General features: G+C 38.8%; 1 protein-coding gene across 2 annotated transcripts; it reads left to right on the top strand.

Moving 5' to 3' along the window:
• The first annotated feature begins 288 nt into the window (after window positions 1-288).
• LOC140931320 (3-galactosyl-N-acetylglucosaminide 4-alpha-L-fucosyltransferase FUT3-like) lies at window positions 289-10,194 on the top strand. Of its 2 annotated transcripts, none has more exons than XM_073381104.1 (2): window positions 289-1,389; window positions 9,832-10,194. In XM_073381104.1, exons 1-2 carry the CDS (start codon window positions 468-470, stop codon window positions 10,179-10,181), a joined length of 1,272 nt encoding a protein of 423 aa, XP_073237205.1. In that variant the 5' UTR covers window positions 289-467; the 3' UTR covers window positions 10,182-10,194. The 2 variants fall into 2 exon arrangements, with proteins under 2 accessions (XP_073237205.1, XP_073237206.1); XM_073381105.1 differs by lacking the exon at window positions 289-1,389 and adding an exon at window positions 3,970-5,059.
• The last annotated feature ends 4,967 nt before the right edge of the window (window positions 10,195-15,161 follow it).

Raw genomic sequence — 15,161 nt, 5'->3', positions numbered from 1 at the left:
TTTCATGGAGGACGAAAACAAGTGACGGCAAAGATAACGGCGAATTTTTCTTTCTCTTTCTAAACGTAATAAATTTGAGGCGATCCCCAAGAAATCAACTCCAGGGAAATGCGCCTACATTTGACTTTTTCAGCGAATTGAAATAAACGCGATTAAGTTTGAAAAAACGCGAATTGATTTTAAAAGTGACGTCTCGTCGTGGCAGTTGATTGGTAGGAGAGAAGCTCTGGGAACCAGGTTGGCCAAGTTGCCGAGGAGACCCTGGGACGAGGACTTCAAATAACTTTGTACAGCTCTGGAGCCACCTCAGCTTTGTGCATAAACAAAGAAGATTCAAGACGCGATGAGCTGTTTTGGAAAATAACTTAACTTTATTTATGGTAAATGTAACTGTATTTTGTGTAAGTACACTTTTTCTACAGCCCAATCATCCTACAATCTTGTAAGCAAGTTTGGCTTGGTAATTAATGGCCATGTCGACGCTAAATTGGTCAAAATACTGTTTTCTTTCCACCTGTGGATTTTCTGTTCTTCTTCTTGCAGCGCTAAATTTTTATGACATTCCAGGACTGAAAGTGATGAGATTGATGTCGAACTTCACTGCTGACATCTATTTTGAAAATAACTCACATTCGCTTAAATTTCACCACTCAATGGATAAATTTATGGTGGACAGGAACAACATGACTACAACGGTGCAACCCACTGAAGAAGAGAGGACCAAGACAGTCGTTCTTGTCTACACTGCCTTCTTCCGGAAAGCGAAGTGGATAGGAGATCGTGATAACTGCGGATTTGAAAACAAGTTTTTATTTGCCTCAAATAAATGTCTCTCAGGTGATTTCGAATTGATTTACGACAAACAGCGGTTTGAGGAAAGCGACTTAGTCGTGTTTCACGCTAGAAACATGCCAAGTGTAGATCATCTAAGAACGCTTCTGAAAAGCAGGCCCACTTCACAGCGCTGGGTGTACGCTTTGTGGGAAAGTCCGAATACAACACCAAATCCTGCTCCATTAAACGGACTTTTTAACTCAACATGGACTTTCAGAAGGGATTCAGATTTTTGGTCGCCATATGGAAGTTACGACGAACTGACTGAAGAAGAAAAAATAGATAAAATGAAAAACATACCGGACTATTCCCAAGGAAAAACTGAACTTGTGGCTTGGATGGTTAGTAATTGTCGCGCTCAACCTCGAATGGCTTTTGCCGAAAGGCTGAAAAAATACATCAAGGTTGATGTGTTTGGAAGGTGTTCCGGAAAATTTGGGCAACAGAGAGGTCGTGGAAATCTAGCTGCTTGCCTTAAAACGTTTAAGTTTTATCTGGCATTCGAGAACGTTTTATGTGAGGATTACATCACCGAAAAGTATTGGGGAAGGCTTGGTAAGTCTTTGTCTTTTCACTTTTTTTCATAGCTGTTTTGAAAACTTGCCAGTCAGGGCAGTCTTGCAAGTAAACATAAAAAAGTTTAAATGTCAAACTTGTCATGTACTGAACCTAATTTCTTCACCCCACACTACGGTTGTTTTCATCGTGTGAATTTGCTGAACCCACTCTGACTGCGTTTGTGTTACAAATTTGCACTTGTGTTACAAGAAAACTGCCCTTTACTTTCAATCAATCAGAATTGAGTATTTTTTTTGTGTATATTTATAATGGTAATTGAGCTGAGTGGATTGCAATTTGGTCTGAAATCATACTAGCCTGCGTTGCAGCCTGCCCACGCACTCGTCAAAACCATTTGTATAGTCTTTCTTCGAATTAGTGCACAAAAGCTCGTTCTAATATCCTGCAGAGTCGCAATGACATATGTGAGCGTTTCTGATAGGCGGGTTTCTCACCGGTTTCTTATGCGCCTCACGATTGGCCTAATTCTTACGTGTACATGACGGTTGGGCGAAGTGACATGTCAAAATTCACAGAAGGGAGTTGGCAAGGATCGTTTACAGTAAACAATGTAACAGCAGTTCAAACTTTAAAGTCTTCTTCTAAACAAAAAAATGCTTTGAGAGATTGCCTTCAAGGCCGGAATTTGCTTGTATATTTGCCGACTGGTTTTCCAGCGTCTTCCAATCGCTGCAGATGCTCTTCCGCGTATTCTGCAATCTAGCCGACAGTTCTAGCGTCAAAACAAATCAAGATTTACAGAGAGTGCAGAATAGATGTCTAAATGTCATTGGTCTCCCTAGGGATACTGTTGAGTCATTTGTAACTAGGCGTCAGAGTTTGACGAGGAAAGAATTTAAACGTATCCTAGAATCAGAAGCACATCCTTGCAAACATTTTTTAGACAAGCCAGTGGATCATGGCCATAATCTAAGATGTTGTAAGACTAACCCAGCGCACCTCAGAATACTTGTATCACGCACTGTTAGGCCCAAAAACAATCGTTTATTCCTAGAGGTGCTAAACTTAACTTAATTTGATATGTATGTATAATATGTAGTGTTTTGAATTTTTATTGTAATATTACCGTAATTCTTATCCCCAAAGGTAATAAATAAAGGTATTATTATTATTATTATTATGAAATCATGATGTTCACGGCCCCCCCAAAAAACTACACACGTAGCTACTCAGGTCCAGGCATTTCAGAGAAAACCAAGGAAACTGAGGTTATTACTTAGCCGCAATAAAAAAGCTTAAGGTTTAAACAAAGGTAAAAGAAAATCGTTTTAATGGTAAACTGCAGCTGTGATTAAATACTGTCAAAAAAACATTTGCCGAACTAATTACTCAATATGCATGGAACGGACCAGCTTCATTACCTCTAAATGTGAGACTCAAAGCGGCAAAAAAAGTTTTCTCAGTCAAAGTGTAGAATACTCCATGCACTACATAAACTACACAAAAGGAGAGCAAGAAAAACCTCTGTTGTTCAAACTGACTCTAAGGTGACGTATCCGAGGCGAACGCGCAGGAAACGTTTAGACAAAAACAGAATGCGTTGCTGTTTTGATGTGAAGATTGATTTCTGCTCCTTCAGTCTCATAGTTTTATTTAAAAACCCATGAATTAATCCTTAAAAGAGATAGATCCAGATAAAAATCCTCAAAAGTGAGACAAAACTTAGAAATCTCATGCGGTTTTCTTTTTTGGCCGTGCGGAATAATCCAACCTGACACTGAACAATGTTGGCAGCTGTTGGCCAACAATAAAAAAAATTAACCTGGTTAAACTCTTTTAGACTGGTTACGGTTTTGAAAAATGTTTTACCGGGTATTTCAAAAACCTACCCGGTTAACTTGCGGCCGCAGCCAATTGTTGCGACTGTTTGCACAAGGCTTCAAAATTTCATGTTTCATGGAGGACGAAAACAAGTGACGGCAAAGATTACGGCGAATTTTTCTTTCTCTTTCTAAACTTAATAAAATTTGAGGCGATCTCCAAGAAATCAACTCCAGGGAAATGCGCCTACATTTGACTTTTTCAGCGAATTGAAATAAACGTGACAAAGTTTGAAAAAACTCGAATTGATTTTAAAAGTTACGTTTTCGCCGCCGTCGCCGTCGTCGTAGGGACCTCAAGATCCGAGGACGGCGACGGCAGACAAAACGTCGCTGAAAAAGTGAATTCGTGTTCTTTCAATCTTCATCACGATTAGTCCAAGTCATTAACTTTGTCAAATGTAGGCGAACCCTCCTAAAGTTGAATTCCTAAGAACCATATCCAAGTTCAGAAAGAGAGAGGAAATTTCGTCGTCGCTTGTGTACTTCCTCTGTACATCATGAAATTAGGCATTTTCACGTCGTAGTTTTGCAGTGACGGCAAAGAAATGTACAAAAAAGCGTGATGCACGTGCAAAATTGTTATTTTGCTAATTAAACCTATTGCTTTTTTCGCGTTCCCGTTCCGGTCGCCGTCGTCGGGTCCTTAGTTGACTGGTAGGAGAGAAGCTCTGGGAACGAGGTTGGACAAGTTGCCGAGGAGACCCTGGGACGAGGACTTCTTTTTTGTCACTTTGTACAGCTCTGGAGCAACCTCAGCTTTGTGTATAAACAAGGAAGATTCCAGACGCGATGAGCTGCTTTGGAAAATAACTCAACTTTATTTATGGTAAATGTAACTGTATTTTGTGTAAGTACGCTTTTTCTACAGCCCAATCATCCTACAATCTTGTGAGCAAGTGTGGCTTGGGAATTAATGGCCACGTCGACGCTAAATTGGTCAAAATACTGTTTTCTTTCCACCTGTGGAGTTTCTGTTCTTCTTCTTGCAGCGCTAAATTTTTATGACATTCGAGGACTTAAAGTCATTAGATGGATGTCGAACTTCACTGCTGACATGTATTTTGAAAATAAGTCACATTCGCTGAAATTTAATCACTCAATGGATAAATTTATGGTGGACAGGAACAACATTACTACAACGGTGCAACCCACTGAAGAAGAGAGGACCAAGACAGTCGTTCTTGTCTACACTGTCTTCTTCGGGACAGTGAAGTGGATAGGAGATCGTGATAACTGCGGATTTGAAAACAAGTTTTTATTTGCCTCAAATAAATGTCTCTCAGGTGATTTCGAATTAATTTACGACAAACAGCGGTTTGAGGAAAGCGACTTAGTCGTGTTTCACGCTAGAAACATGCCAAGTGTAGATCATCTAAGAACGCTGCTGAAAAGCAGGCCCACTTCACAGCGCTGGGTATACGCTTTGTGGGAAAGTCCAAATGTAACACCAGATCCTGGTCCATTAAACGGGCTTTTTAACTCAACGTGGACTTTCAGAAGGGATTCAGATTTCTTGTCGCCATATGGAAGTTACGAGGAACTGAGTGAAGAAGAAAAAATTGATAAAATGAAAAACATACCGGACTATTCCCAAGGAAAAACTGAACTTGTGGCTTGGATGGTGGGTAATTGTGGCGCTCAACCTCGAATGGCGTTTGTCCAAAATCTGAAAAAATACATCAAGGTCGATATCTTTGGAGGTTGTTCTGGAAAAAGATGTTCAAATCCGCCAACTGATTGCCTTAAAAAGTTTAAATTCTATTTGTCATTCGAGAACGCTTTATGTGAGGATTACATCACCGAAAAGTATTGGGGAAGGCTTGGTAAGTCTTTGTCTTTTCACTGTTTTGATAGCTGTTTTGAAAACTTGCCAGTCAGGGCAGTCATGCAAGTAAACATAAAAAAAGTTTAAATGTCAAACTTGTCATGTACCGAACCTAATTCCTTCACCCCACACCACGGTTGTTTTTGCTGAACCCACTCTGACTGCGTTTGTGTTACAAATTTGCACTTGTGTTACAAGAAAACTGCCCTTTACTTTCAATCAATCAGAATTGAGTATTTTTTTTGTGTATATTTATAATGGTAATTGAGCTGAGTGGATTGCAATTTGGTCTGAAATCATACTAGCCTGCGTTGCAGCCTGCCCACACACTCGTCAAAACCATTTGTATAGTCTTTCTTCGAATTAGTGCACAAAAGCTCGTTCTAATATCCTGCAGAGTCGCAATGACATATGTGAGCGTTTCTGATAGGCGGGTTTCTCACCGGTTTCTTATGCGCCTCACGATTGGCCTAATTCTTACGTGTACATGACGGTTGGGCGCATTGACATGTCAAAATTCACAGAAGGGAGTTGGCAAGGATCAACAAAAAAATGCTTTGAGAGATTTCCTTCAAGGCCGGAATTTGCTTGTATATTTGCTGACTGGTTTTCCAACGTCTTCCAATCGCTGCAGATGCTCTGCCGCGTATTCTGCAATCTAGCCGACAGGTCTGTAGCGTCAAAACAACCTAAGATCTACAGAGAGTGTGGAATAGATGTCTTAATGTCATTGGTCTCCCTAGGGATTCTGTTGAGTCACTTGTAACTAGGCATCATAATTTGATGAGGAAAGAATTTAAACGTATCCTAGAATCAGAAGCACATCCTTGCAAACATTTTTTAGACAAGCCAGTGGATCATGGCCATAATCTAAGATGTTGTAAGACTAACCCGGTGCACCTCAGAATACTTGTATCACGCACAGTTAGGCACAAACAATTGTTTATTCCTAGAGGTGCTAAACTTAACCTAATTTGATATGTATATATTATATGTAGTGTTTTGAATTTTTATTGTAATATTACTGTAATTCTTATCGCCAAAGGTAATAAATAAAGGTATTATTATTATTATTATGAAATCATGATGTTCACGCCCCCCCCCCCCCCCCCCCCCCCCCAAAAAAAAAAAACTACACACGTAGCTACTCAGGTCCAGGCATTTTGAAGAAAACCAAGGAAACTGAGGTTATTATTTATCCGCAATAAAAAAGCTTAAGGCTTAAACAAAGGTAAAAGAAAATTGTTTTAATGGTAAACTGCAGCTGTGATTAAATACTGTCAAAAAAACATTTGCTGAAATATAAACCACAGGAACTAAATACAGTCAACTCTCGCCTTGCGGATGCCCCGCTTTAACGGTCACCCCGATAATACGGACAGTAGCTAAATCCTGGGCAAAAAAAAATTACAGATGTTTGACTGAAGTAATTTCCCGCTATTAAGGACTCTTGCTAGTAAGGACACTAACTCGAGGTCCTTACGGTGTCCGCAATAAAGCGAGTTGACTGTATGCATGGAACGCACCAGCTTCATTACCTCTAAATGTGAGACTCAAAGCGGCAAAAAAAGTTTTCTCAGTCAAAGTGTAGAATACTCCCTGCACTGCATAAACTACACAAAAAGAGAGCAAGAAAAACCTGTGTTGTTCAAACTGACTCTAGGGTCACATTTCAAACCACAAGCTCAGTCTCTCTTTTCACGAGCTTTTAGTTGTGTTTAGCTTTTTAACACTTAATTCAAATTGGACTAATCACAAACTGCATAAGAAACTAGCCAACCAAAAGCGCCAACATATGTCCTTGCGACTCTGTGGGATTCGAACACGATATTGTGCACTAATTCACAGATGCTCTATACAGAAGGTTTAGAGCGTCTGCGACGCAGGCAAAAATCATACCTGTGATTTCAAAATTGGACAAGCACGCAGTTCAAGTTCGATTTGAAATCACAACAACACAAAAATCTGCCACAAAGAAAGCCTGCTTCCATTTGAAATTTAATAAAACTTAGAGTAACTTTAGATACACTTGGCAATTAATAATGACATTTAATGAAGTATTTAACAGGAATGAAGTTATTAACAGGAGTAGTGAATAATGAAGTTATTAACAAGACTCAAGTATTGTTAGTCGCGAGAAGTTCTATTCTTCTTCAAATAATAGCCAAATGTTGCGGGTGTCAAAGCAGAGAACAATAACCAGGAAAAGGATATACACTGGCGATTTCTTGATTTAAGCTCTCTCTATATCATTTTTCACTTATCTGCATTTTCAGGCATAAATTTTACTTACCAAATTATAAAGTTTATTATCCAAGAATCTGTTCTTGAAGTTACAATATATTAACTACTGAAAATTGTGCTAATAGAGCGGTTTTCATTTGAGTGTCGAAAAGTAATTGGTTTTGCACTTTCTACACGATGCGATTGGCTTAAAAGATTCGCGCCACCTTTTCATCCAATCAGAAGTAAAACCAAAGCCAATTGTGACGCGCTCGCATGCATTTTCCCGCGCTTTGCGTCAGCCACATGTAATTACTTCGAGTTTTGATTGGTTCAATGTATTGTCTGTGTCCTATGTGATTGGCCAGAGTAATTACTTTGGTTTTGGTTTTACGACACTCAAACGAAAACCACTCTAAATGGGGAAAACTAAAGTATGGATGGATTGGTTTCAAATGTTGTTTGTATAAGCTCATCAAATTGTAACTGGGTGAATGCTTTTTTTCATTCTTCTTGGAAATTCTTGTCTTCTTGTTTTCGCTTAAATTCTTTGTACCGCTCCAGAGAGCCTTCTGTATTGTTGTAAACTATAATTGTTCTTTGTTGTTTTTCTGAATCTTCCATTTGCTCCTCACACCTTTTGTCCGGCGACCTATTTCTGCATCTGATTGCGTTCAAGGTAGGAGAACGCATCCCCTAATTTGTGTTGGGTTTTCTATGCATTATTGGGTGTCCTGTGCAATTAATAAGGGAGATTTTTTTGAGAATGCATTTTTGTTGTTGACACACAATTGCCTCCCTTTGAGGCACTTCCTTACGATTTGCCTCACTTTGACCTGCTAAATCACGTGGTGATTCTTGTGTCTGCGGCGTTCATCTTTCAAAGCAGTTTGCTAAGGTCTGATATTCGTAAAGCGTTCATGTTTTAAAAAGTTTGCTGAATCTTCGTAAAGTGTACATCGATCTGTGTTTGCTGAATCGTCCAAAGCCTTCATCTTTTAGAAGTTTGCTGTTAAAGTTTACTTTGGATTAAGCCTTCATATTTTTCAGCATGGTTCATCACTGTCTTTGGAAAATGTCTGCGACTCCTGGTGCATGCATCAAACCGGGTTTAGTTCGGCGGCCGTTGTACCACTAGACTGCGAGCAGTCTCTTATATGAAACGAGGGAGTAAGCCCGAGCAGAAAAAATCTCATTCCATTTACTAATAATAACGTCGTGGTTTGCAATCATGCTGGATGATATAAGGACTAGACGGATTTAAAAGAGAAAAGGCGGACTGCAAGCAGTCTATTGTACCTATTGTACCGGTAAATTTACCGAGTTGTGTAGCTCGGCGGCCAATTTATCACAAAGTAAATCTACCGAGTTGTGTAGCTCGGCAACCGTTGTGCCACAAAGTAAATCTACCGAAATGTGAAGCTCGGCGGCGCCATTTCAGTTGATCATGACTTGTGATATTTTCGGCACTGGACAAACAAACACTTTAACTCTATGTTATTTATTAGGAAAAACTTATAAACCAGCCCACAGTAGCGCCACTCTCGAGTCACTGAAATCAACATGTTCGACCAAATTACTGGAAAAGTTATTGATGTGAGCCACACACACACATTCCATTGAAGGCTTTGACAGGGTTTTGTGCGAAGTTTGAATTCAGATGTGAAAGCTTTTAAAACAGTAAATTCAATTTAATTCATTTTGTCAACAAGTTGATGATTGGATGCTCTTAAAAATAACAGAGAAAATTATCCAAAGAAATGTTTTTGAAGAAAGAAAAAGAATCCTGGGTCAAATAGAGGTTTCGCTGTATGCAACCCTTACATTCAAAATATGCCATAATCATATTTATCTATATCGCAACCTCCCTTCCCGCTCAACTGCTACCTGTACGCCTAAAAAACATATCGAACACACTCTCCTAAGCTCCGATTACTCCTAGTTTGTATAATAAATAGGTTGCACAAATGAGCCACTTCCAAAAGAAAACAAACCAAAGCAGAAACAAGCAAGATGGCGGAGGTATACTAAGGTTGTGTCCAGATATCTCCTCATCCAACAAGCCTTGTTACCTTGCCTCTTGCGAAATGCGACTCTTTCTTGTTGTTCAATTATGCAGTAAGCATATCTTTTAGAACAAAAAATTGGTCAAGATAGAAAACAACCTTATGCAAAAAAAAACACATCAGCCTTTCGTGAAAATTAATGCTCATTTGTAAGAAGAATTTCTATGAATGATAATACTTAATTTAACAGAAATTTTAACTAACCATGTTGGGTTACTTGGGCACATTTTTAGTAACCAAATATTGGAAACTACTAACCGGTGGTTAACAGGTTACCGTTAATTTCAAGCCCTGCCTGTATGTTGTAGTTCCAATTTTCTGATGGATTGAAAATACAAAAGGAAAGACAATTTTTTTATCATCTTTCACATTTATTGCAAATTTTAATCAATTTAATAACAAGTTTTAAAGAGTGAAAGTTATGTCAGGCCACTTGAGGAATAAGGATTAAACAATTTATTTCTTCTATCATCTCTTTCAGGTGAAGACATAAATGTGGTTCCAATTGTGATGGGAGGTGCTAATTACTCCAAGCTAGCAATTCCAGGGTCTTATATCAATGTTATGGACTTCAAAACTGTTAAACAGTTTGCGGAGTACCTTCAGTATCTGGACAAAAATAACACTGCTTACAATGAATACTTTAAATGGAGACTAAAATACAAGGTGTTTCGCAGCAACCTTGATTTATCACTGTGTCAAATTTGTAAATGGTATGTTTCAAGATATCCGCTTCAACCCAAAGTTTATGATGACCTTGCAGCACATTGGGTTGGAAAGGGACGATGTAATGTGAAAAATTCTCTCATCACAAGTATGTGGGAGGAATAAAAATTATTACCTTTTTTAATTTTCATGAGACGCAACCTAAGAACTGGTCATAAGGAAAAGATACAGTTAAACTTTCAGTAAGGTTAGTGGCCATGCATGTGGGAGGTAATGCAAGTGGCTGAGTTGGCCGCTTAATAGAGGTTTAAGTTCCCATTCTTTTCTGCCATTCTTTTTGGATTTTTATCACTGGCCACTAGATAGAGGGTGTTCGCTTAATAGGTGGCCTCTTAATGGAAGTTCAACAGTGTATTGTAATTTTAAAATGCATGCTTGGGTGAGCTAGAGAAAGTAAAAGGCTTTATAGCAAAGGCAATGCAATGACAACTGAGGACATGACGGTGCATGTGAAAGGACTGAACCCAACTTCCACTGCTTTAAATTTGCCTTCGCACTGTCATCATGTTGCACTGGTGAGAGCACTTGCCTCCCACCAATGTGGCCTGGGTTGACACCATATGTGGTTTGAGTTTGTTGTTGGTTCTCTCCCTTGCTCCAAGAGGTTTTTCTCCAGTTTTCCCTTCTCCTCAAAATCCAATATTTCCAGATTCCAATTCGATCAGGAATCAGGTAGACGAAGAACTACTATGTGGATGTGCTATCTCCTAATCGTTATATATTATTAGTATATTTTATTCATTTATTATTTTATAGTCTAATTGCCAATGGGCCATTTGCACGATGATGCCATTTTACCACTGCTACCAGAGTGCTTCAGTGTGTTGCTTTGTTGTGCAAATTAGGCCTTAGTACTTTTGTGTGAAACCTCACTTGGATTACCAAATTTAAATATGAAAAGAAAAACTATATGGATTCTGGTAGTATTGAAATTATGCCATCGTGCAAATGGCCTATTAATTGCTAAAATATTGTACATAAGGTTTGGACCATTAGAAATAGTGAAGTCAAGGGGGGTTTCTGCTTTGCATGTAAATCAGTGTTTTCTTGGTTAAAATGTGAGCACGTTTTTTGGTGACTTTTTACATGAACAGTCCAGTTTGGTGGATAGACCAATAGTGTCCTAATTATGTTCAAGTTTAGTACAAAGATAAGAAATTTCCAAGTTATGAGAAGTAAGGCATATTTATCGGTTACCACATGTAAATAGTGTCTAAGGCTATGTCTGCACTGTTACTGGATAGCTTTTCGTGTCAACACAAAAAGCCAGACCTAGCTAATCGATGATCAATGACATCAATTGGTAATCAATCAGTAATCGATGAGTAATCAGCTGATTAGTCATTGATTATTGGCAATGATCAATGAGTAATCAATGAGTAATTGAAGCCAAAAAATTTTGTGGCCTATCGATTACTCATTGATGACCCATTGATTACTTATCGACTATTATACTGCGCACGAAAGACACTTTTCTTGTACCATTTTTTTTCGTTTATGATTCTTTTATCTGTGTTAGATGCATTTTTCCTTGTATCTGGAGATCCTGTTGACGATGTCGAGAGGCAAAGTGCTAATCACAAATACAGTTTTTTAAATTTTATTTTTCTTCGCCGCCGAATACGTTTACAGCCACGAGATGATATCGATGAGTAATCAGGGACCGCGGAGCAAGGTGAAAAGTGGGAGGGCTGACAATTGAAAATATTTTTTTCATATTGAAAATCGAAAAAAGGAATAAAAGGAATAAAATCATAGTATTTGTATGTTTACTGGTCAAACTCAAACTCATCATTTTCACTGCAAGTAGTTGTCGTCTTTTCTGCAGAGCTTACAGACTTTGACGAAGTCCCAGATAACTCTAATAAACGACCAACATACACGGTCAGTTCAGATTCAATGCAAGAAAAGACGGGATTACAATTTTAGTATAGAAAATACTACACTGACGTGATCTGAAAAATTTCTAACTATGGCCGTTCACTGTTCAAATAATGTAATTCTTCTTGCCATCGAATATTTCATTGATTCGAAAGGAGAAAGAAAAAATATAAAACTTTTATCAACTCAAAACAACTACTCACCTTCGTTTGGCTTGAAAAAGCTAGTAATTTTCTTCATTTCGTCTGATAAAACTGATAAAAAACTCTGCCGGAGCTGGAAGTACAAAACACGCTGCCGAACGAAGCGAAGGGGTGGCCAAGGCATAGGGCGCGATCCATTCAACCAAAATTTCCGGAAATTTCGGTCCAAAACTCAATGGATCGGTTCGGTCCAACCGGAAAAGTTTCGAAAAAACAGGACCACCTTTTGAGGTGGTCCTCTTTTCCCGGTCGGACCGGTCTGAATGTTGGTTGAATGGATCGCGCCCATAGCGTTTAATCAAGGGGCAAGTCGGCCCAAGGGCACAATTACTGCGAAAAGCACAGGAGCCCCACAAAATGCCTGGCGTTTGAAATTAACGAAAATACAGAGAATATAGCGGAATATAGACGGAAAAAACTTGTTTCAAGTCTTTTTTTTTTTAATTTAATTATTTTTCCTTTAGCGCAAAAAGTGGGGGCGGGGGCGCAAAAAAGTGGTAGGGCCGCGGCCCTACCAGCCCCTCCCCCTCCGCGGTCCCTGGTAATGGATGAAATCAATGACTAAACAACTGATGCAATCAATGACTAATTGATGCAATCAATGACTAATCAATGACCAAAAATTTTGTGGCCTATCGATTAGTCATCTTTTACTCATTGATCATCAGCAATAATCAATGACTAATCAACTGATTACCTATCGATTACCTACTGATAACTCATTGATTTCATTGATGTCATCGATTAGTTATGTCTGGAAAAAGGTATCTGGTACGGTGTGAACAGCAATGGCCCAGGACTGGAACAAGCCATTCACAGACACAGAGTATTGTGCCAGAGTGGTTTATGGCTGAGAGGGTTTAGTACACAAATTCCCAATTCTCACTCCTGGCCCTGGTTGTTCAAACGTTGGATAGTGCTACCAACCGGATAAGTTGCTATCCAGGGGATAAGTATTAAGGAATCCATTTGCATTACTCTGTGGATAGAGATTTATCCAGTGGATATTGCTATCCACCTTTTGAACAACTGGGGCCTGGATGTTTACTACCGTCTCAGTTGGTTCATATACAGGCTTTGCTCCTAGTTGTTCACTTCCTGCTGTGTTCCTGCTGTGTGAACGGGGCGTCTGCGGAGACCCAGGGGCAGATAGTGGGGGCGAGGGAAAGTGTAAACATGCATTCTTTATTTTTCTTGGCACCATTTTTTTTCGCCCGTTTACACTTCCCCCCCCCCCCTCCACCCCCAACTATCTGCCGCTGGGTCTCCGAGGATGCTTCAAGATGTGCAAGGCACAGCTTTTCCCTCGTTCAGAATTCGCTTTAAAATCACCATTCTTATGTGTGAACAAAATCCCTATCCAGACGGTGTAGTGTGAACAAAGCTGTAGTGTCGCCGGGTCTCAAGGGACTTAATGTACGATGATTAGATGCGGAATGAGCGTTAACATTCGAAGCAAAAAGGGACTTGATTTGCATATAGGACAGTGTAGAACGGACTAGTAGGAGGACCATTAACGGAACTAAGGGCGTATAATGTAACCGTTTATTTCGCATCTAATTATCGTACGTTAAGTCCCTTGAGACCCGACACTACAAGGCGCTCGATAATTTTGCGGAATGAGTGTTAACGTTCCAACCAAAAAGGGACTTGATTTGCATATAGGACAGTGCTGAACGGACTAGTAGGAGGACTATTAACGGAACTAAGGACGTATAATGTAACCGTTTATTTGAGCTCGAGTCGCGACTTCACAATAGCATTAAGTTGTATTTATTTATTTATCGCAATCTATGGTCAAAGGTCAAAGGATAATCTGCAAAGGAGTCCTAAACCCTATATAAAATAGATCACCCATGAACAAATGTAGATACTTAATAATAAAAATAATAAAAAACAACAACAAACCAAATTAAAAGTCACTGAGGAATTTCTTAAATTATCATAGCAACGAATCTCTAAAGGGAGTTGATTCCACGTGTCAGTTATTCATGGGGAAAACTATACTTCAAGACATTAGTTCTGTTTAACTAACTAAAAAAGAACATAAAAACAAAAAATTCGAAGAATATATTAAGATATGACAAAAATTAAAAAATCACTAGGAAATTTCTCAACTCTAGACTTGAAAGTATTTACATTATCAGAGCAACGAATATCTAAAGGTAGCTGATTCCAAATGTCCGTTATTCGATGGAAAAAAACTATACTATATGTTATGTTATGTATGTTAGTATTTCTTGGTAAGATGATTTCTGAAAGTGACTTACTGGTTGAATATTACCCGATGGCTACTCAGCAAGATAGTCACTAATTTTCTAACATCATCTTATATTTAAGATACTAAAAAACTTATGGAGAACTAGTAGGACACAAACAAGAGCTTGGTTAGTTAGTAACTATTCAGCAGAAAGTTAGCTAAAGTTGTTCTGTTCAAACTGAAACATGGATACGGTTTTAACATGGTTAATGTAATATTTACAGATTTAGAGACTTGGCCACAGACGCGAACATTTTGAAACTGTTTGCGTGCTAAAGGGGAAGCGTTCTTTAAAAGCATATTCTCGGATAAATAAAGTTGGAAATAAAGAAAAAATACCGTTAACAGTACCCTGTCCTTTACATTAAACCCCTGTGCCGTCAGACATTTCTGACCAAATCTTTCTTTTTGAACCGTTTTTCGGCCAGTTAGCATAGAGTGACTAAGAAAAAATTTTCCAACACTCTCTTTTCCATTTTGACATTTTTAATACCCAGTTTATAGAAAATTCTCCAAAAATGAACATGTTTTCATGTTGACTCACCCTCCTCGGAGGATAGACCCAGGCTTTCCCCCTGAACTTTTTTGCATTTTGAAAAGGAGCAGGAAACAGAAATTGCTGGGGGGGGGGGGGGGGATAAAAATCTGCAACACTTTCGATAATAGTCTCGTGCTGATCGAGGAGAGAGATAAAAAAGAGAAAAATACGAAAGTTTCCAAGGTGCGAGATTCTTTCATCAT

Source organism: Porites lutea, chromosome 3, assembly GCF_958299795.1.
Source record: "Porites lutea chromosome 3, jaPorLute2.1, whole genome shotgun sequence".
NCBI lineage: Eukaryota > Metazoa > Cnidaria > Anthozoa > Scleractinia > Poritidae > Porites > Porites lutea.
This window is presented reverse-complemented; position numbering and strand designations above follow the sequence as displayed.